At 47.8% G+C, this 21,944-nt stretch overlaps 3 protein-coding genes across 6 annotated transcripts in view; 1 reads left to right on the top strand and 2 right to left on the bottom strand.

Annotated features, from left to right (window-relative positions):
- Positions 1 to 21,944, top strand: part of Btk29a (tyrosine-protein kinase Btk29A) — a 140,123-nt gene that overhangs the window by 98,994 nt on the left and 19,185 nt on the right. The window lies entirely within an intron of this gene.
- LOC144477287 (uncharacterized) overlaps positions 1 to 21,944 on the bottom strand; it is a 90,406-nt gene that overhangs the window by 49,296 nt on the left and 19,166 nt on the right. For both annotated transcript variants that reach the window (XM_078194897.1, XM_078194898.1), the window contains one exon: positions 12,482 to 12,559. In XM_078194897.1, coding sequence (XP_078051023.1) covers positions 12,482 to 12,559 — 78 coding nt within the window. The remainder of the gene's footprint in view (positions 1 to 12,481; positions 12,560 to 21,944) is intronic.
- LOC144477112 (uncharacterized) lies at positions 7,227 to 8,420 on the bottom strand. Its single transcript, XM_078194577.1, has one exon. It carries the CDS (start codon positions 8,344 to 8,346, stop codon positions 7,348 to 7,350), a length of 999 nt encoding a protein of 332 aa, XP_078050703.1. The 5' UTR covers positions 8,347 to 8,420; the 3' UTR covers positions 7,227 to 7,347.

The following is a 21,944-nucleotide window of genomic DNA, read 5'->3' as shown; positions in this document are numbered from 1 at the left end:
ATACACAGAATTATAATATGTAATAGCCGATTAAACTGCAAAAATCTGTCCTGCTAATGTTGGTCATTCTATTGTAGATTGGCACCGTTTCGAGACGGCCATCGGCCGAGCTAAGAAATTCTGTCTAGTAACTGAGGGAACGACGACGACGACGACGAATACTATTCAAATTGACCAGAATCTTCCGTTCTGCCGGATAATTTTCACGAAGCTGCAGACACATAACATCCGCAATCCACCGATAGTCATTGCGCAATCGATGAACTTGGTGGCGTAGGGGGCTCCGCGGAATAGACGGTGGATGATTGCGAGCAGGTTCTCATTTTCAAGACGGCCAGCCTCGATTCTGCTCGGTAAAACTGCGCTCGGACTCGCCGCGGAAACGTTCTCCTATGAAAATGGTTTTCTCGAAAGTTCCAGGACCCCGCGTCCGCTTCCGATCAGAATTGCGCGCGGAATTGCATGCGCCCGATTCGAGGATGGTTGGCGAACTTGATGCAATTTCGTTTCTACGGATCGAGTTAGACACTCCCGCGAGTCGGTCAAGCGACCCTAGAGAACGTAACAAGCCTCTAAAGAATCTTCCGACAACTTCCGAGCTCCCTCGAGATTTAAAGAAAAAAAGCTTAAGGACTCCCGAGTGTCCTTCGAGGGTCCACGAGTTGGCTCCGGGACGCCGAGAAATGTTTAAGAATTTTTCAACGACTCCATCGCCGGTTGGCAAATTGCGAGGAAGCTCCAAGATCTGATTGGGGTCCTCGAGAACCTCTAGGGTAGTCGAATACTACCATAATTGTTCTACTTTAACGTCGCTGAACACTGGCCGAACCTTTTTCGGAGAGTCTGGGGTCAGCCAAGATTGTCTTGGAAAAATCTAGATTCTTCAGAGGTCTCCGAGGACCTGGCTGGACTACGAAATCTCTTGGAGTACTCCTTCTGTCCTCGACAGGGATCGACGAGCTTCCCCATTAGTAGAGTATCTTTGAAAATATTTGACAGTGTTCTGACTGCGAATTCAGAGAGGGTTTCAAAGGACAAGAGTCCTTTCGAAGCGAAAGCTATCAACATTTTGGGAAACCGCGAACCCGGGAGGTGATCTCGGCCGATTTGAATTCATTAAAGAACGGATCGATGTTCGTTTCGATCGGAAAGGAACGAACGTTGATCAATGTTCACGAATCGGTGGTTGCGATAAAAAGTAATCGACGATTCTCGGCAGGCTTTTCGTGAAAACGTTTAAGGGATTTCCCTCGGCACAAAGATGAGCGTCGATCGTTTTCTTCGAGCCTAAAGGAAAAAAGAACCGGACGTTCGGCTCGCCGTTATAGGATCGTTCCTGCACAAAGTGGATGGCACCGCGACAAATCATTTCTGCGAGGAACGTTCTATAAAAGAAACCCCATCGCCGGGTCGATATCCTGCAAGTAAAAGAGAGAGAGAGAGAGAGAGAGGGGGGGGCGAGTTTCTTTTCTAAAAAGAAGCGGTTGATCCGCGGAAGATTACTCCCCCTAACTGTGTTTTCAGCGGTGAAGGTAGAGGAGATAGAAAATTCCCGGTAAAAAATTAAATGAGCCGCGATAATGCCGTCGCCAAGCGGGGATTTTGAATATTGAAAGAGGCGAGTGTGAAATTCTGATAAAAAGCTTTTGATAACGCGAACGGGAACCCGGAGGAATTAGCTGCCGCCTCGGGAGCTTCATGGCGAACAAATTATCCTCCATTTTCTGTAGACGAGATCACTGGTGCTCTCGAAGCCATAAAAGTTGGAACGCGACTCGCGATCGCGAGCCGCCACACGGTTGTATAACGCGAAACGTTTCCGAACACCAGGGCTAAATTCATGGAAATTCGGTGCAGCGTCGAGCTACCGGAACAACCATCGCTATTTCACGACGGCTGCCATTTCCATTGTGGAGTCGTTCAATTTCTGAGCGCGTCGACGATTTCTTCGACGCGTTCTTGCTTCAAAGTCACACTCCAGTGAATAGTTTCGGCACGGTTTCCCGCAAGAGGCTCCGCGGCCTCCTCCGATATATCTCACGTTTGCGCTCCCCCGCCAGTTTGCGACCTTTTTTCCACCGATTCGTTCCTCCTGCGAAGGAGCTCGAGCGGAATTCTCCCGTCGCTCGCTGGTAAACACCGAAAAATATCTTCGCTGCTGATGAGGGGAGCTTCCGCGAACTCGTTCGAGATCGCGTTCGCTGAGGAAAAAAAAAGAGAAAGTCCATCGACGACCGCGTGAGCAGAAGTGAAGAGTAGAGGCATTCCGCTCGAGGAGAACGCTCGGCGACGTGTTACGAGTTACGAGTTACGAGCCGATCGCGCGGAATCGCTTCCGCGTGCTCGCTTGCGAAACTACGCTCGCTCGGTCGCTCGGCTTCGACCTACGATCCTGCCACGCCATGCCGCATCGCCATAAAAAGAGCCAACTACCTCGTGAATGTCAGAGCCAATGATCGCCGCTGCCGTACATGCTCGTCGAGCACCGATTTTTTCGCGCGATTTTATTCGGCGATCCCTTCCTAGTTGCTTCTCGCGAACGCCGGCTCTGGCAGCCAATTTCTTTCGATTATTTTGCACGCAGCTTTCGTGGGGGCTTTCTGGAAAGTTCACAGGGTCGTTCGAAGAGCCGAAAGAAACGGTCCAAAAATTCGGCAAACCTTCAAGGTTGCGCAGAGATCGATGTGAATCGATCGAGTTTTATATTTAGTAGACCCATGCACTCTCATGATAGGATCCTTGGCAAAATTTAATTTACAATGCTCCCCCCCCCCGAAGGGTTGACGAAATTTTCTAACGACGTCTCAGGTGCAAGGATATCTAAAGATCCTCGAGTGTCCAACATAATCTTCTACTGCACAGAAGCTGGACGGAACTACGCGCGAAAAGTTTCTACGCCATCGAATTATTTTCCAATTACGCCGGCATAATCTTCGGACCACCCGCCTTGCTAGGGACACGGTATTGTTTCGAACATTGCAGCTTCTGCAGCATTGTTCAACGTCGGAGTTAACAATTGTAAGTGATACGTGCGCGAGCGAGAACCCGACGTATTTCGCAACACGCTATAATACCGAAAACGTATCGAATGGTTAATTACAGGAGGCTTGTGCGGAGCTCGCTACGGAGAAACAATAAACTGTTTGCCACGCGACGAACATCTGTCGCTTTTGCAGCCAGATAACAAGCCCCGGTGCACGTCCTCGCATTACAAACGATATTTGCAAGGCCGGCCACGGGCTTATTACGTGCCCTTCCAGCTCGAAAATGCGCCAATCGAACGCAGACGAGGACGCTCGTCACGAATTACCGAATGAATTTTAATCGAAACGCGCGACAAAAAGAACGTGTCTGCCATTCGTATCAGCCGTCGACCGCCTAAACGGAGTTTATGCCGTCTGGGCGTTCGTTTAACACGTTGACGACGACGGCGCCGATTTTCGGAGTTCTCTCCGTGGGGCGGCGCTCGAATTCACGGTCTGCTCCGTGGGTCTAATGCTATAGTTTCCAAGATCAATTTGATTATGGTATAGCTGTAAATGTTAAATAAACCTGACCGGACCAGTTTTAGCCCTAATTTTGGAATACTTTATTTAATTTTACTCGGATAGTAGAGGTCTGATTCGAATTCTCACCATCGCATGCAATTCTGTGAACATTTGTGATACAATAAAAATTAATAAAAAATTTGTCCCGCTGCGGGCAAAACGGAAACAGCAACGGGTTGTGTTCATGTATTTTCAAAATTGGAGCGGCGTTAGATTTTTAAAGTGAACGGATAAAAGGCCGGTATGCATGCTAGGCACTTCTGAAAACCACAAACGTGTTATTGTTCAGGGTAGAAATAATAAATTAAAGCTGGACATGGTATTCCTTTATAACGAAGCTAAGAAGGGGGTTGACCTATCGGGTCAGATGTCTTCTTATTATAATTGTCTACGCAGAACGGTAAAGTGATATAGAAATAGAATAGTAATCGAATTAGTATGCGGGACTTGTCTCGTCAATGCTTGGTACATGCATAGAAAACGGGGTACCAATACTTTAATTCGAATTCTCCGATTTAAAATCGATTCATGGAAATAAGGAAAATTTCGAAAATGTTGAGGTTTATTCGGGGAAAGAAGTTGTGTGTTTTAGCTTTTAGTTTTCGGAGAGGAACAATAGGATGAGTTGGGAGAGAACGAGGCGTTAAACAATAGTTTTGTGGCTGCACCGGCTAGAGCCAGAGACAGAGCGAGAGCCAGAGCGAGAGCCAGAGCCAGAGCCAGAACTAGCGACTGGGACGCTCGCAGTCGTTCGATGACCTCGCAAGCGAGAGGAGAATCGCTCTTCTCGGATTTTCACCGATACCTTAGAAAGTTACCTAGGTGGGAGTGAAGCAGGCAGCCTTGAAAATCGTCCGCGGCGCGCTCGAAAAGATGTCACGGACGATATGCCTCGAATTTCGAATGTAAATCGAAAAATGACGGGTGTCGCCGAATATCAATTGCTTCAGGCCCGCCTCGAACCAAATCGGTCGCGCCAAAAATCTTCTGGAACTCTCGGAACTCTAAACCACCATTATAGATATACGCAAATACATAATTCACCATTCGACTTTTAACAGAGAAACGAAACTTTGTTCTAATCAACGTCGAGACAAAACTCGTTGAAAAATTGCGCACGCGATCCCGCGATTCCATCGAGCATTGAATTTTACTTTTGCATTGATTTTAGCCAATCGGTTTTCTAACAAACGACGAATTCCACCCCGACGCGGCTTTAAGAACCGCAAAACACAACGGACACGCAACGTTCGAAAGCTTTCGACTCGCTGAAGCCTAACACATTCTCCGACAGCAGTCAAAGAGCGTTGGATCCCTTTTTACGGTGGAAATGGGTTAAACGTTCGGGCACAAAGACACGGGAGAGAAGTTCTGTTGTCTTCGGCACGTGAAAGCCATCGAAGAGCCTTGTTGTTTTGTTTCCCGTGGCCGCTCACATTTTTCCCCGTTTTTAGTCTTGGATATCCTTTGGGAGACATTTCCCGAGCTTTACTTTCGAAGAGCATTTTCTATACCAACTTAGCCGCGCATCGTCTCTAAGTCGTTTTAGCCCTTTCAAAGATTGCGAGAACTGTTACAAAAAAAAGTGTTACAAAGTATCGGAAACGTTCGACCATCCGCACGGTATTCCGTCCGGAGATCGTCAAAGTTGATTTCGATGTTTTTTCCGTTTATACGGATCGGAGGGATTATTTGCGAGACATTCCCGCGTTTCCCGCAATTTGTCCGAGAAATATTGCATAAATGACCGCAGCGTAGGTATAACGGTGAAACGACTTGGAAACCGACGAAAGAGACCGAGGCGAAGCGAAGCACTATACAGCGAAGATAACGACGCCGGTCGGGTTAGGTCAGACAGGATGATTCCGACGTAGCAACGATCCGCAAACATCCTCGGGGACCGGAAGCAGCTGGTCCCCGAACGAGTTTCCTCCTCGAAAACGCGTTGCTCGTAAAGCAGCAGCCCGTCTTTTGCAGCTTATCGAGCGAATCTGGCGTCTTTAATATCACCGGCAGCCAAGTCGAAATCGATCCCGCCCGTGGAAGGGCCTCCGCGGAGGAGGGCTGCCCGGCAATATCAGAAACCGTCACGCTAAGAAAATATCTCGGGTATCTACGTATGTATCTCGACGACAACCGGACATTTATCGGCGATATTTTCTCCATCCAGAGTATCCCGCGCTCCTACAACCTTCCGCTGCCAGCATTCTCCTCCGTTTTCTTCGACTCCTTTTAATTTTTCTACCTCTTGTGTCGCTCGTCTCGCCCCTCCTTCCGACCATTGTTCCGGCTTTCCTCTCCCGGAGTTTCGCTAACTTGGCGTCCGAACGCGAAAACGATTTATACCGGTCGCCGCCTTTCTTTCCCTTTTCGAAGCCGAGAACAGTCGCTCGAATAATTAGCCTTGTTTCGGGGTCACTTAATTACCCGGGAACGGCGCAAGCCACCGGAGAACCTGCCAGGAAAATGGGTCGTTCTCGGAAAACGCGAGAGGGATCGCGCGCAAGTTCAGGGTCGTTGGTTGGTTCCTCGTGGACTCGAGGAGACCGAGTTGGACGGGGGCTGGATCTTACTCTGCAGTTTTCTCAGGGGAGGTCGTTCCTTCCACGAGTTTGCTCGCGTTTCTTTTTCCGAGGCGAGGCGAGGCGAGGCGAGGCGAGTCAAGGACGTGTCTACGTTCGAAATGGTTCCGCCATTTGTTCGACACAAAACCGCGACGGATCACAAATTGGAACCGTGGAACTCGCTGTTGCCTAAATAGTGTGCAAACGGCTCGATATCCGGCGCTGTGTCCAAGTCAATGTAGCGTTAATCCACTTATGGTAAAACTGGATAAATGAAATATAGAACAGTGAAGACAGGGGAATGCCAGCAGAATCCCGTTAGACTACTTTCGGACGACTGAATCTGCGAGAAGAGAGAAGCGCAGGCACACGACTTTATTCAACCGTGTATTCGACGCAGGTGAGATTTATTTATCAGAAAGGTTCGCAGCCGAGCAACGAGGCGCGCTGATTTCATTGCTCTATTTAACAACAATGAAGCGTAATCGGGCCTCGGGCTGATTAACGCGGAGGAAAGTTACGAGAGCACCGAGAGCCATTTATTCCCCTCGAATCTACAGCGCGGCCTACTCGACGACATGTCATCTTTCATCGCGACACCCGATATTTATTACAAGGGCTAGCTCGAGACGCGTAGACCCGGTCGTATCGTATCGTATCGTATCGGATCGGGTCGGATCGGATCGGATCGGATCGGATCGGATCGGTGCAAGAGCGACGGGCACCGAGCTGTGCGCGCGATGGTGAAAGTGCGGCTTTTAAGCGATCCGCGCCGAGCGGGACGCGTATATTGTTTCAGAAAGCAGATACTTGTGCGAGTCTGTCCAGAAGCGAAGTGTTGGAGACACTTGGAACTTGATTTACAATTTACAGCGTCCGACGGCTACGATCCTGCGTCGCGGCACCTCGGAATATACCCGGCGCCGTCGTTGCACTCACATGGAGGAGCCCGCCGACCGTCGGCGACGCAACGACCGACGCAACGACCGACGCAACGTGATCCGCGAGCCAAGCGCGTTGCGTTAGGGAATTTGAAAAGCGTGAAATTACTCGGAACTTTGTAAATTACGCCTACGCCGACACCGATCGCGAATTAATCGTGCAGAGAGCGTCGTTTATTGGGCGAAAATCACATTTTTATTTCTTCGTATCGAAACTTTTTCAAATTGCTTTAACATTCGTTGGATCTAATCTAATCGAGAACTATCCGAACTAAAATATCCGTACTTGCGCAGCTACTGTCTGGTGTTCACGTTAGTCATGTTGTTATTATCAAGATTGATATCCCTGATTGCTGGGACTCCTAGGAACGCGTCAGAATCCACCCGACCGATCTGATTATTGGACAGATCGATCTTCTTCAGCCGGATCAGTCCGCTAAGCAACCCAGACTCGACGTAAGTCAATCGATTCTTTCGGAGATCCAGCTCCTCCAGTTGTCCCAGATCGGCGAAAGCGCCGACTTCGATGCTGGCGATCTGATTCATCTGTAACTTGAGAATCCTGAGAGCGGTCAGGCCCTTGAAGTCCTTCGCGGAAATGCTGGTCAGCTGGTTCTCCTCGAGGAAGAGTCCGTCGAGCTGATGGAGACCATTGAATGTCCCAGGCTGGATGGACGCGAGTCGATTATTCTCCAGATGAAGACGCTGCACGTCGGGAGTGTGGCCGAAGCTGCCAGGCTCTATGTTGGCGATTTTGTTGTCGTTCAGCCAGAGGAAGTACAAAGAGGAGGTCAGTCCCGACAGAGAGTCTTTGGTGATCGCCTCGATGTCGTTGTGGCCCAGATACAGCCACATCAGGTTCGTCAGGCCAGCGAACGAGTCTTTGGGAACGGCATTGATCTTGTTGAAGATCAAGGACAAGGACTTGAGCTGCTTCAGCTCGGCGAACAAGTTCGGGGACAAAGACACCACGTTGCTGTCCATGTCCAACCGCTCCAGCTTCTTCAATCCGGTGAAGGACTCCCTCTTCAGCACAGAGATCTTGTTCCCCAAGCCGAAGCTGAGGCGCAGCGTGTTCACGTTCTTGAAGGCGCCTTCTTTCACCGCCAGAAGGTCCAGGTCGTCGATTTCCAGTCGGTCCTCGGACTCCTGCTGAGTCACGTCGACCAAAACCCCTTTGCGGTGGCAAACCGTGTAGCCGCTCGGACGGACGCAAGTCGCGTCCTGATCCGTCGCCCACGAGACGCTCGCGATTGCCAGAACGAGCAATAACGAGCGAACGATTCCGGACATCTTAAGGACGGACGGTTGCACTTCTTATTCTTTCCAACGACGGCTAAAAACTGATCGACCGCCAGACAGAGCACAGTTTTATATGTGCCACTGTTGCCGCGGTCTCCTCGGAGTTGATTAGATCGGAGTTCCGACCTCTGACCTGATTATCGACTAACGGGAATTCGCGACTCTTGCGATACCGCGGCTCTCATCATTCTGAAAAATGTCTAGATGGAGCTAGGACCAACCAACGTCCGTCGAATCAATTTTTACATTGCTATTATTATTATTGGACTGTGGATTTCACGAATACACCGTTTCCAGCTTATCAAAGTTGATAAAGGAAGGAAAACATTTCTGCTTGTCTCCTCTTTCTTGGAATCGCCGCGGAACATCGACGTTCTGTAAAATCGTTTCTTTCCCTTTCGATTAGCCTCGGAACGACCGCGATCGACCGCGATCGACCGCGATCGACCGCGTGCACACAGAATGTCGTCGATACGTTTCCAAGAATCGTGCGAACAGAGCCTTTTTTCTTCGAACAATTTTTCCCGCGACATCATGCACACAATCTTGCATGGCTCGATTAATTCAGTATCCGAAGAAACTAGACTGGTCGATAAACAAGACGGCTCGACGAATTAACACGAATTTGTTTCGCGAACTATTAATCGGTTCCCGGATCCAATGGCCCGAAATGGATTCTGGGAAGCACGCAACAGTCGAACGAGCCCAACAATCGCGACAAAGCCCTCGATCTATAAATCTCGGTGCTCCTGCTCGAATCAGCGCCGCGTGTCTTATGTGTGCGCAGCTACTATACCTCCGGAGTGGAGCGTTAACTGGCCGATGCAGATTTGCTTCGTCGAGCACCGTTTCGTACGATTAAATCCACCGCCCCGCCTGTATCTTTCTTTCACCGGTTCAGTGTCCTCTGTCGTAATTCCTTACTTAACCCATTCGCTCGCCGCGGTTCTCCTTTTTATCTGGGTTTTATCTGGCCGCCAATGTTACGAAACGACCGCGAGCGTCTATCGTCGGTAGTCGTCGGGGATAATTTTCACACCCTCGATCTTTCGTTTTACACAGGAAATTTTCCGAATAGTTGTACTTCGTGTTCCAGAACAGTTTCTTCCTTTTCCAATTACAACAGTCTTTACTCGCACGCTTCAAACCTCGCTAATAACGTACCCCGTTTTGTTTGTAGTAAGCTTTCTGTTCGTAACCTGCTGCTGAACAGGTTGAAAATGAGAGATCGGCGGTTCGATTATCGTTTACGGGCCCTTGGGTCGATTGACAATCGACGGTGACTCACTCACATTGGTAGCGGTTTTAATAAGAACAGTTTTAATAAACCCAGCTCGCGATTATTCGCTAATCGTCGACAGAGGTAAAATCGAGCTTGGCTTTCGAGACACGGAACGAGTTTCCAGGGCGAAGACCTACAACATCCATTCTTCGAAATGGAAAGAAATATTTCCAGTAATGAATCATTTTCGTGGACGGGGAGGGGGTTAACGAATTTAAACGGAAAGTTGTATCGCCCGTAGCAGCTCCTGGATCCGCCTCTCTTGGAAGCTTATTAAAGTTTAAACCTGTGAATCGCGCGCCGTGCTTTATCCAATTTCATCCAATTGAAATTAAACAAACGCCGCTCGGACCCAGCACTTTGTTGCGGGCTCGACTCGAATCGAATACAGTGTAATTCACGGCAGAATGCACTGGCGATCGAAAGTTCCAATCGGCGATCCGGTTTCACAAAAGTTTCACGGCGCTCTGGCTCGCGATTTTATCGCTGATCACTAAACTTCTTTATTATTACTTCTCTTACTATTTATCGCTGAATCGCGCTGGGATCGTTCGGCATCTCTATCGTCTTTGACATCGTCGCGAAGCGTTCGATACTGTAATATATGTATATGAATATCTATAATTACATATCGAGTCGTTCCAAAAGTGGAGGTAAAACAATTATAGTCTTTGCTGAATCGTCCGCGTTGCGTTTCGCTAAGACGTGTTCAGTTCACTACTTCAAACAAAGTCAGGTCTATTACAACCGCATCAAGATCCAAGCTATCCATTTTACGAGGAAGAACGCGTATCGCGTGCCGCCCACAGTTTTCGCGTGTAATAAACGAAGGAGGAACCCTGGACAGGATAGAGAACTGCCGTAAATCCTTCTAAAAGGTGGCTTCAACGTATCTTCCAGGTAGTTTAACACCGTTCTAGACAATTACACGCGTCTCGTAAAACTCGTTCTCGCCGGCGATACTAATTTCGAGATGCCACGTTCCGCCCCCGGCCATTCTATCCTCTCTGCTCGACGCGGTGCGTGCTATTACACCGTCGAGAACGAATCTCATTGCTCTAATTAGGACCAGGGATCGCTTCGCGTCCCCATCTTTCGAAGAAAACTGCTTGGAAACTCCATTCTCGCTCCAAACCTCGATAAAGCAACTCGACAAAATCGTACGCTAAGAGTTCAAACGCTCGTTGTCGCGAGGAGAATTTAATCTTCCAATCCGCGTTAGGGCCAGTCGTTGTGAGAAAAATTGTCCAATCTATTTGCAGACGTATCGATTCGTAAACTTTTTAGGAAAGAACGTGTCTCGTCTTTTCAGTATCATACGGGAGCATGTTGGAAGAACGTTCACTACTTAAAATAGGTTCGAGTTTATTACGAGCCTCTCCTCTACGAAATTATAGCAGCTTAAATCGCGGCAATTTTCAAGTTTCGCTAATTAATAGTTTGGATCCTAAATAAGTGTATCAAGCAGCCTTCCACGATCGAAAAGAGCAAGTTCGGGAGACGGAAAGAGAAGGAACGACGGCAGCGAGTCGACTGGCTGTCGACGCGGCAGCCGATAAAACGAGCGGACGTAAATGGTAATAAAGGTGAGCCCCGAACAAGAAGCTGCGATTATTCGAGCAGACGGCGGCTGTTTGTCGCGTGTTTAGCCAACGGTTGCTTGCTTCCCCGTTTCCCCTCGACCCTCGCGTCATCGCCGACCACCCCTGGCTCCCGCACCGCGAGACGAACGCTCGTTCACGGGACAAAGCGGATCCGAGGACAAAATAAAAGACGGATCGGCCAAATAAAGGCCGCCTTTTCCTTCCCCGTCCCCCGTTTCTCTCCCGTGCACCTTTATTTTCTAATTTGGGACAAGCCCTGTCCTCTGTGCCTGCCTGCCTGTCTGCCTGTCTGCTTGCTACCTTCTTCTTCTTCCTCTTCTTCCTCTTCTTCCTCTTCTTCCTCTTCTATTGCTATCCCGTCGTCTCCTACCCCCCCCCCCCCCCCCGCAGTCGACTTTTCCAGCCGGAAGTTGTTGGCTGCGCTGTGCATCCATCATCGCACCACGGACCTGTGTACCTGGATGTATCCGTGGCGGAGATTGCACAGTAATTTTTCAGGTTTTATTGGCCCATCATGTCGCCCCGCTTCCCGAGAAACGTTGCGGCCCTGGTCGTCGGACGCCGGCAAGTCACTCTACAGGGTGGTTTCGATGGAAACGTCCAGCACAATTCTTCGGAGAGTTTAATAGATAACAAACGCCTAAGAATCCGCGGTCTACTTACGTATTGGCAGCGTAATCGTGGAAGAAATGCTTATAATTTTTAAAGACATTGGAGTTTGATGGTATTTCAACTTTCGTTGCCGCTTTGTTCCCAATTATTTCCCACTTTCTATGCGACCGTCTTCTCTCAAGATGGCATCGAGGAAGATGCCGCGAACGCTTCGTTCTCGCGAGTCTGATAGTTCGGACAGTAAATAAATAATAGTGGTGTATTAATTGCGCTCTACGAGAACGGTAATAATGGCTGCGCGAAAAAGAGGGATAAAGGGTAACGAAAGGAACGTACAACGGCGTGGCTGTAAGAACGTTTTATGAACGAACCGACGCGTCGGGCCGACTAGAGCAATCTAATCTAAACTTTTTAAATAACTCCTAAACTCCGCGTACTCCATGGCGGGGCTCTAATCCTCGTTCACGGAACATTAAATTGAAATGTATTCAAATCCGTATTAAATTAATTCCGTACGTTTAATACGTTTCGATAAATTTAAATTCATGTACATACATTAAGTTAATATCATTAAACTTTAATGGATTTAAATTCGATCGATTGAAATGCGGATTGGATTAAAACTTACCGAAATTGAGGTTGATGTTTGGTTGCACCGTTCGCGTAAATCGTTACACATTCCTTCCCACCTGAAAATTTCCAGTGCCTGGAACAAGAGAAAACAATCGATTAATACGACATTCGTTCGCATACATAAAACGGGCATTGGTAAATTTCAACAAAATCGAATTTATGCAAACAACGAAGTGCCAAAGTTTCGGAAAATCCTGAATCTTTTTCACACGAAGGAGAACAATCATTGCGACGCCGAACGCAAAGCGAAACGCGTTCTCCGAAGAGAAAAGATTAATAATAACATTTGAAAAGAGAGAAACAACGATTGCGACGTTTTGTGCGAGCTGCAGAAAGTGTCGGGAGTTCTCCAAAGATAATTCACGTGAAAACGGTCGAGCAACTTCAATAATAAAATGGAGCCCGTCCGGTGAAGGAGCCCGAGAAAGATTGCAACAGAGTATCCGTATCCTTTGTCAGAGGATTCTCCGATGGGGAGAGAGACAGAGAGAGAGAGAGAGAGAGAGAGAGAGAGAGAGAGCGGAGCATTCATTTTCCATGAGACCTTAAGCACCGAAGACGTCCGATCGAATCCGAAGCCCTTCACGATTTTTCTGCCGGTCTGTCCTCCCACCTCGCCTCCTTCTCCACCTGTCCGTTTCTCAGACATTAAAGTTCCCAAGCAAGCGGAAAATTGTTCGCGATTTCTCGCTCGCGCTGAATTCGCCGTCGCTCCAATGGAATCGAATATTACCTCGATCGAAGGATCTGCTTTTGTATTTCCGGAAAAACGAAACACCAGAGACGGTGTCGATCGATGAAAATAATTGATTCGCGGACGGCGCGAAAATATTCGAAAACACTAAATCGGAAGTATACACTATAGAAGTGTTCGTGGAGAACGAGGAAATGATTTTTTTTGAAAGCTGAAACGTCTTCGATTTGGGCAAACGATTTAAAGTTGAACGCTGAAACGTCGCTGCAACGATTTGTATTTGCGCCCGATCTTCCTGTTAATTCTAGACGCGATAAGTCTGAAATCATCAAAAACGGCAAACGCAACACGCAAACAGAGAAGTGTGTCAATGTTCACGCTGCAGTCGTATCGCGAATTCCACCGAGAGATTAGATATGTCCGACTCCTGACACGGGCTGCTGACACGTCTAATTAATTCACAGAAATTGCAGGAAAATAGTACTACTAACCAGACAAGTGCCCATTTCCTAGACTTTGACGTAGAGATCGAGGAAAACTCTCTACCGTGGACTCGATCATCCGTGTTAAACACATATTTTCCAATTGCAAAATTGCGATGCTCGGCTTTCTACGCGAACTTGTAGAATAAGATAAAGAGGATCGACGGGGACAATTTGCAAGAAGAACTTTGCAATATTTGTGCACTCACGATTGTTATTATCGATGGGGGGGGGAGTCTCGAGCGAACAGACAACAGCCCAAGTGCAGAGCAGAGCAATGGTTCTAGAACCGCTTCGATCCTTCTCTGCTCTCCGCCTCCGTTTCCACAGATCATATACATATTCAAAATACGATACTCGAGAAATAGATCACCGGAGCGGAGAAAGGAATATGTCGATACATTTTGTAAACGAGAACAGACGATCGCGTGACGTAGATCGGTCGCGATATCAGTTTCAGTCGTCTATTTATTGCCGCACAGATGAAGTAATTGTCGTAGGAAAGCGAACCGAAAGGTCCCTGGATTTCGTTGCTCCCGATACTGTCTCTTTTGGCTTCCCGTAGAATGTCGTTGGTGTTCGAGAACGTTTCAATAACTCATTAATGAGGTCATCTAAACGTGCAGAAAATCGCGCAGAAAATCGCGCAGAAAATAGAATACGATTTATCAAATTCAGTTTTTAATTCGTCAAACTGTATTAATAAACGATTCTTATTGCTAGTGCAGAGCGAAACGGAGAATTATTTTTAAAGTAGAATTTTGTCGATGATCCTTGCGTCATTAAAACTAATCCGGATGAGGCCGCGGCCGTTTCGAGTGTTTTCCATTTAAAAAATTTAGCGAACGTGTTGACCGACGGTTTAGCATCGCATTCAGCGAATTCCAAAGGAGGAGATTGCCTGTGTTACGAATAGAGGAAAATAATTTGATGTACGCTCGACGAATATCACCGCCTCGAATATTTTCCGGCATGACCGGAAAATTCAAAGAGGCACTAACGAGCTACTGGAGTGGGTGCCGCGTGATTACTTTAATCAGTTCGCCAAACAGCGATTAATGCGTCCACGTGAAATCAGCTCATTTATGGTGGCCTTTCTGCGCGCCTAATTTTAGCGGGACGTATCAAAGTGATGCATGCAGCCCCCGGACCCATCCTATTAGCTTGTCAAATGGTTCATGATTGTTTAGAGCCTGTCCAGATTAATGATGCCGAGACTCGTCCGAGAGTTTATCGAACGAATAATACCGCTCCTCGATCGACTTACACTTCGGAAGCGAACGCTTGCTTTCTCCGCTTTCTCGACCGCTGCGTATTTCGCTCGTGCCTACGTCCATAAAAATGGAAGATTCAGCGAACCTCGTGAATTATAAATGTTTCAGAATTTGATGGAACGTCCAAAACGTTTTTAGTGTTTATCGTTGGAACCAGAGACTCGATTGGGAAAGCGGCAGAGTTTTCGAAAAGCATTTCGTAACTATCATAATTCGGAACAGTACGGTGTCCGCGACGCGTGCGTCCGGCATCGTTTTCGAATTCCATTTACATCGGAGCTCGGCGACCGCCGCGCCGCGTTCCGTTTAATTGAGCAACAAAACGCAAAGTTACTCGTCACCGAATAGACCAATTAACGTGTCCAATTAATCGGACAACGAAAGTTACACGGGCCGCGCGCGCGGGCCAAGGCCGTATCGTCGGTAAATCGTTTCGGTAAACCGATACCGGGATCAATTACAGGCCGAGTAAACGCGGGAATGCGACCGGATGCTCCAGCCCGGGGGAAACCGGAAACTATTTTCTACGGGAAGGGTCGCGACTCTCTTCCGATCCGGGAAAGACAAATGACCGGACCGTAGCCGAGCCGAGCCGAGCCGAGCCGAGCTGAACCCCAGCTATGAATAAACCCGAGGAAAATCGCGTTTCCACACCTTTTCCTCCCTTTCGTCCTACCATCGACAATCGATCATCCTGATCGACGCGTCTAATACTGTGTCTCGACGGCCGACCGAATATTTCTTTCGCCTCCAATTTACAGACACACCGTTGCAATCTCTCTCCTGACTGCAAACGGAGAAAGAACGATCTTAATCGAGCGACAAAACAACGTTGTTACTTCCTCATCGATGAACGAATTTGATGCAACGAAAATAAATCTGTTATGGAACAAAAATAGGCTATTATTTTTGTTAAAAAATCATACGGAAAGCAAACAAATATATCGTGTTGCGAAAAAATTGATGACATTACTATTGCCGGGAAGACGACCAAAATATTCCAGATTCTAGTCCAGCGTAAAACAACAACTTCGGAAAGCACAGTGTCGAGAAGTCTCGCGAAGGAACAAGCTTCGCGTCTCAGGTACATTATCATTGCGCCGGGGATGCAGATTACTCGGAGATGTTCGGCCGAAATATGCCAATGGGGGCGCAGCTTTTCACCAGCCACAATAGTGCTGGAGGCTAAAAACAGGAGGGGTTGTGATTCGGAACGCTATCCTACGGCTTGCTTGCGTGTTTTCGCGTGTGCTGAATTCGGCCAGCGAAAGAAACCAATACGGAGAGAGGGGGGGGGGGGGGGGGAGAGAGAGAGAGAGAGAGAGAGAGAGAAAGGAGTATTAGAACGAACGGGTCACGTGTCTCCCGTTTTCTTAGATCCGTTCGTTTCCTATTCATCGTTCCTTAACAAAGACACGGACCGAAATTGATTGCAGAACCAAATTAAATATTTTCCGTCGAGCATCACCGTTCCAAGCTATGAAATTTCATTTAATTTTCTCACTGAAACCTCGATTGTGTTCGAAAATTGAAATTAAATTGCTTTCGGTACCAGGACTTCATAGGATTTTAATTAAACGTTCGATGCCCGTTTTGAATCAGTCTGACGCAAACGGGAGATAAACGGAAACCATGATTAAATTAAATACAGTCTTTCGATGCCTCCAACGGTGACGATGAGTTAACGAGACCACCCATTTTAAAAATCATTACATGCTGGACATCATCACGTTACATGGCGAATGTGAGTTTTGCTCGAAACTATTCAAAGAATAAAATAGAGAGGAGAGCTAAAGAAAATTCGAATTGGTCGAGGATGAGACTATGAAAAGTTGAAAGGTCGATTTTAGGGAAGCTGTACTTCGCATAGTAAAATGGTCGTGAAAACGAAGAGCCGGGCAACGAAATAGAACGATCGTAGGGCCCGTCGTTGACTGGTCCTTGGACCCTAGGAACCGCGGATTAACAGGTGTGCTGCGCTACCGGTGATTGCGGGCTCAGGGTCAAGCAAGATACGCAGTCTTGCCTCAATTAGCTCCCTGCATTCGAGTTGGAGGGTCACGTGACGGTAGTAGAAGACGAACGGTGCGATGCGGGTGGCCGGCGAAAAGATTTAATTGCGGGGAAAAAGAGTAACTGGAGTGCGCTAAAAGGCTTCCGAAGTGCACGTAACCGCGGCAAACAACCGTGGAATATACGCGCGAGTCGAGCAGAACAGATCGGAGCCGAGAGCAGAGTCGTTCGTTTTATTCCGTTCGTAAACGGAAAAAAAGGTCGGCCAACTGAATGTACAGTTCGTCCCGAAACAATGGCCAACCGGAAATGAATGGCCCGCATGCATAACCGACCTCCGGTGTCTCTTTGCCTAGAACCTGTTTGTTCGGTTGCCTTGCCACGGCGACGACCAACCGAATCCTCTCGACACTTACAATTAGTTAGGCTTCTCTTTCAAACTGATTTCTCCTGCTCCTTCGACGCAGCAGTTTTTCTTCTGCTCGCTGTAGTCCTTCGACGATAGAATCGAACATGGAACCGATCCACCGCACAGTGGTCCAGATTGACGTGTAAGGTGTGCCAAATAATGTCAGATTAAGGAAAGATTAAGGAAATGTCGGCTAGGAAAGTCTTATCGAAATCGTAACATAGTACGTGTTATAATCTAAATAGTTCTTTCGAACATGGCGGATGTTTAGCTCTTCTCTTCACGGAATTCGGAGATAGATTCGCCGACGTGTCCGACGTTAAGAACTTTCAACAAACAATTATAATTTGAAGGAATGGACAAAGTAGGAATTGAATCGTTTTTAATTATTTAGAGGGAAGCGGTCCCGAATACATATTCCAATTTATTGCATTGCGATATCGAGAACACGCCAGGATGTGCGACCGCGGGAGAATTTGACTTCGATTGCCGCGATCTCTTATGATTTGTCCGTCTCTCGCAAGCTAAAGGGGTGAGAATTTAAGGCACAGTTAACTCTGATTTATTCCGGCAGTTTGTCTTTAATGAGGGGACATTAAAGGGCCGAGTATCGGAAACAAATCAATTACCTAAATGACAATCCTTGACGCTACATTCTCCTGTTCTCATTAATTGCGGTAATTAATTAGTCGCGTATAATTACTGGCGACGGCATTGATGTTTCGCGGCCGTGTTTCTGGCCTCTTTTAGGCAATTTGATCGATCGATCGTTGAATGTCGGTAAGATTGCTGCGACGGCTGACGTCATCGAGCATAATGGGATTTTCATGGTAATTAACCTAACCGACCGAAGTCTTAGCTTGATAGCCTAGACACTTTTATCATCGCGAATATTCCTGTCAAAGTGTTACTTTCGTCACTTTCCATCGCTGATGGACGAGCAACGCCAACGAATGTCGAAGCATTTTATTCTGCATGCAATTCCCTTTTGTTGCACCAATCAAGTATCAGATACTAAATAAAAGATGAAACACCTACAAAATAGAGTAACTCGAGTCGCAGTAAAATGTATCAAATGATTGAGAAAACAAGTTTAATCGGAAAGAAGAACCACGTCGCGACAGACGGTCTTCTGCGTGGAATTTTCCACTGCCCCGCCGTAATAAATAAAATAGAAAATCGATGATCACCGGTTCTGCAGGATAGGATAATTAAAAAATTCTTCGAGGCAAAAAGATCGTCGACGTCCCCTGGAAGTTTTCTTGGGCTTGAAAGAAGTCGGAGCAACATTCGCGTCGCCTCGATGTTGCGTCGCGTCGCCTCGACTTCCGGTTTGGGCGATTCCTCGGACATCGAATATACCAAAGGGGAGGAGAAACAGGTTCCTCGAGACCTAATTATCTCGCTCGGGCCGATCGTCGATCCTGCGATGTGCAAGTTCAATGCTCGCTGATAAACTTTCCGTGGAAAAACCGCTGCCAGGCAGAGACTTTAATCACCGTTTCTCTCGTTAACATCGAGCTACGTCGCCCCGGCACGGTTCTTTCGGACAATTTTCATTCGCTTTGCGAGCAAACTTAATCGTGGAACATTCGTGTGTACAAACTTGATTCGTTTGAAATCATTTGCTCGCGATTCATTGTTTCGTGGGTGCCAAAGCTGGCGCGAAAGCTTTCCGAAGGGCCACGAGAAAAGTCGCGAAGGATTCGAGTCGCGAAAAGGCGGGAAATTTTAATCTGTGCTAAATCGCGCGAGCCGGCAGGTGAGAAACGGAGGGAGAGGAACGCGAGAGCCGGTTTCCCGTTGAAAAATCAGAGCGTGTTCCATTCGCGCGCGGCTTAATACCCGAAGAAGTTGGAACAGATCCAGATTAAGGGGTTCCCGGATTATTACTAAACGTCCACGGCGCAATTTCCTCTACTGTGCGCCGCCATCGATTGTTTCCTCGCGACAGGAAACTTCTCTTGACGGCGCGGCGCGGCGCGACTCGACGCCATTCTCCCTGGCTCCTCGAACAATTGCTACGACTCAGTCAAGTTGAGACTGACGGGCTGCGGAATCAGCCAGCTGCGAACACAGTCTCGTGGCTCTCGAATTAATCCTGAGTGCGTCCCCCGGACCTCCCTTTACCAAACTTTCGGATTACTTGAATCGCCGTCCCTCGTTTATTCAAACGGTAAGCGAACTGGCGACCCCGTGGAAAAAGCCGCGTCGCGGACCAGACGGAACACCGCTGTCTATCTTAAGCGATAGCCGTTCCCTACGTATACTTGTTTAATTAACTATATACAGTTTTTGCAAACGGTGCATAGTATTGTGCGATGATGAGCACGGAACTCCCAGAAACGCGCAGAAACAGATGTAAAAGCATACTGCAGCGTGACGCCTGTTTCGAAATAGTTTTGCTCGGTCGTTAAACGCGCTCGAATTTCGCGGGCAGACCGCGCGAGAGTTTCGAAAGAGCCGGGTTTCACGCTTTCCCTTTCTTCGTGGAATCCCCGAGCGTCTCCAATTTCTTCGGGAAACGGAATTCGTGGAAGGGCCGTGGCTGAGAACCGGCGCTCGCCCGCGCAATTTAATATTCAACGAATCTGGAATTAATCCAGAGAACTCCCGTGGCATTTTTGCAGAACGTGACACTGCAATTTCCTCCGCGGGCACGATGCCCGAGCGAAAGCGGCGAACAGAAGAAGTAAGTGAGTGAGTGAGCGAGTCAGTGAGAGAGAGAGAGAGAGAGAGAGAGAGAAGCCGTCTTAGCCCATTTCTCTTCCCCGACCAATTCTTGCCGCCTCTCCTCGAAAACGATCTCGCGAGATGTCTCGGGTCACGGGGTCGATCGATGTTAGACGCATACATTATACGAGTCTAACGAACAGGCCACCGTTAGGGGCGTAGTTAACCCCTTGCTCGACCGATACAACATCGGTCTTGACGTTCGCTTACTTTGTCCACAACTGTTTGCTCGAAAGTTGCCTCTGTTCTTGTCGATCGACTTCGAAGGTGAGCCGACGACCCTGTAATCGTTGCTATATTGTCTCTTAACTCGTTGGCTAACCACCAAAGTCACGCGCAATCCTAATAACTTGTTTTGTAACGTAAAAATGAGAATCCGTTGAACTTTTTGGAGGTTGCCGTTCGACGACGAACGTGTCAAACTGTCTACCCGCAACACAGCCGTGCATTTCACTTGTCGAGAACGATTTCGTTGAATCCACGGGATCCCCTAAACAGCGATTGTGAAGCCGAGAGAGAGAGAGAGAGAGAGAGAGAGAGAGAGAGAGAGAGAGAGAGAGAGAGAGAGCAGGTAAGGATAGAGCGAGTGTGGGAAGGTAAACTAAAGTAGAGCCAGTCCAGATGCATTGTCCTGTGGATGCAATTGGGAGTGGTAAGATCGATCCGTATGCCGTAATATCTGCTCGGTGCATAACGATGCACCGACGCCGACGTTCGACCCTCTTGATCCACTGTTCGAGATGCGACAAGTGGCTACCTCTCGATCGTTTCTTGAACTCGTAGCCGAAGAGACCTACTACCGGCTGTCGCTGCACCTGCTCACTCATTTTCCCCGATTTTACCTAGTTTTCTTTTAGTTTCTTTTCGCTTACGCTGCAAACTGGGAGCTGCTAGCTGCGATTTGTCTCGGTCTCCCAGCGTTAGTTCGAAAACAGAACGAAATATCATTTCGTGGACGATTGTGTTTAATTTGATGGTCATTTAAACGCGTCGGTGTTCAGAATCCTCCACGTACCGAGTCAATTCTCTCGTTCTTGGTCTAATTCCAGTATATGTATTTGTGATAATTGTTCGTATAAAAATTCGCTATTCTGTCGCGATTCGATCGAGAAATTCCGAATTTTAATCGACACGTTTACGACGATTCTATATCGTATAAAATGCACGACATTGGATATTACGCGATAATAAACTAATTAGCCGTAGCGTAGGATCAAAGAGGAGCACGTAAATTGTTGCACGTAGTTGCACACGGTTAGACGGGGATTGTTTCTCTATTTAAACGACACATGAATTGCTCGATCCTATGCTGCTTGACGCTGCTCGCCGCGCGCGCGTGCTCTGTTTGTCGCTTATACGAGTTGGGTCTGTTTGGTCTTTGCATCTATGTGCCTGTGTTATTGGCTGATTAATGTATACAATCGACAACCTGTGTTTGTGTTTGCGATTGGTTACAGCATGTTTGCTATGCGGCTATGCACTCGTGTGCGCACGATTTTACCCTCGTGTCCAGTCAAACTCAAAGAAACCCGACTCCGAGAACCGTCGACGCGTTCACTATCCCATCGCGGCAGTCCTCTCCATGATCTTCCTGTATACTATAGATTTTTAAAGAATATCGCAAGCTAGAATTTGATCGTTGTAGCAAATTCGGAAATGGAAGCGGTAAAACGCTTTACTTCGCGAAGGGTGAACGAGACTTTTTCATTAGCTGAGTAAATTCGGCGCAACGGCTGATAAGGAAGGACAAGCCAGAAGTTGTCTAGGAGAATACCGAGCAATTAGCGAACAGGCGAAACCGTACCGGTATCCGAGGATCAAGGAAAGCGTGCAGCTTTATACCAGTTTAAGGA

Source organism: Augochlora pura, chromosome 11 (assembly GCF_028453695.1).
Source record: "Augochlora pura isolate Apur16 chromosome 11, APUR_v2.2.1, whole genome shotgun sequence".
Classification (NCBI taxonomy): Eukaryota; Metazoa; Arthropoda; class Insecta; order Hymenoptera; family Halictidae; genus Augochlora; species Augochlora pura.
This window is presented reverse-complemented; position numbering and strand designations above follow the sequence as displayed.

What these genes read in the sequence shown, in the direction of transcription:
- LOC144477112 (XM_078194577.1), bottom strand. Translation starts at nt 8,346, where the DNA reads ATGTCCGGAATCGTTCGCTCGTTATTGCTCGTTCTGGCAATCGCGAGC.